Raw genomic sequence first — 317 nt, forward strand, 5'->3', positions numbered from 1 at the left:
CGCTCTTCTGGGGTCACCACCACCTTGAGGACACCAGCACTCTGGCATTGCCAATGCTCTGGAGTCACCACCATCATAGGATCACCAGCATTTTAGGCACAGCATGATCCTTGTATACCATCCTGGGTTCACCACCATTCCAGAGTCCCCATTTTGGAGTGATGATGATCCTGGGGACACCACCGCCCTGGGGTCACCACCGCCTGGGGACACCGTCCTGAGGTCACCACCATTCTGGGGTCACTACGGGTTTGGCGTGACCATGACCCTGGGACCACCACCATCCCCTGGGGACACCACCATCCCCCTGGGGACAG

The 317-nt window shown here is 59.0% G+C and overlaps 1 protein-coding gene across 1 annotated transcript in view; it reads left to right on the plus strand.

Moving 5' to 3' along the window:
- The first annotated feature begins 103 nt into the window (after nucleotides 1-103).
- Nucleotides 104-317, plus strand: part of HYAL2 (hyaluronoglucosaminidase 2) — a 3277-nt gene continuing 3063 nt past the window's right edge. The window contains exon 1 of the mRNA XM_008632297.2: nucleotides 104-256. Within this exon, the coding sequence (XP_008630519.1) occupies nucleotides 104-256 (153 nt within the window). The remainder of the gene's footprint in view (nucleotides 257-317) is intronic.

This window comes from Corvus brachyrhynchos, unplaced genomic scaffold, assembly GCF_000691975.1.
Source record: "Corvus brachyrhynchos isolate BGI_N302 unplaced genomic scaffold, ASM69197v1 scaffold4, whole genome shotgun sequence".
NCBI classification, from domain to species: domain Eukaryota; kingdom Metazoa; phylum Chordata; class Aves; order Passeriformes; family Corvidae; genus Corvus; species Corvus brachyrhynchos.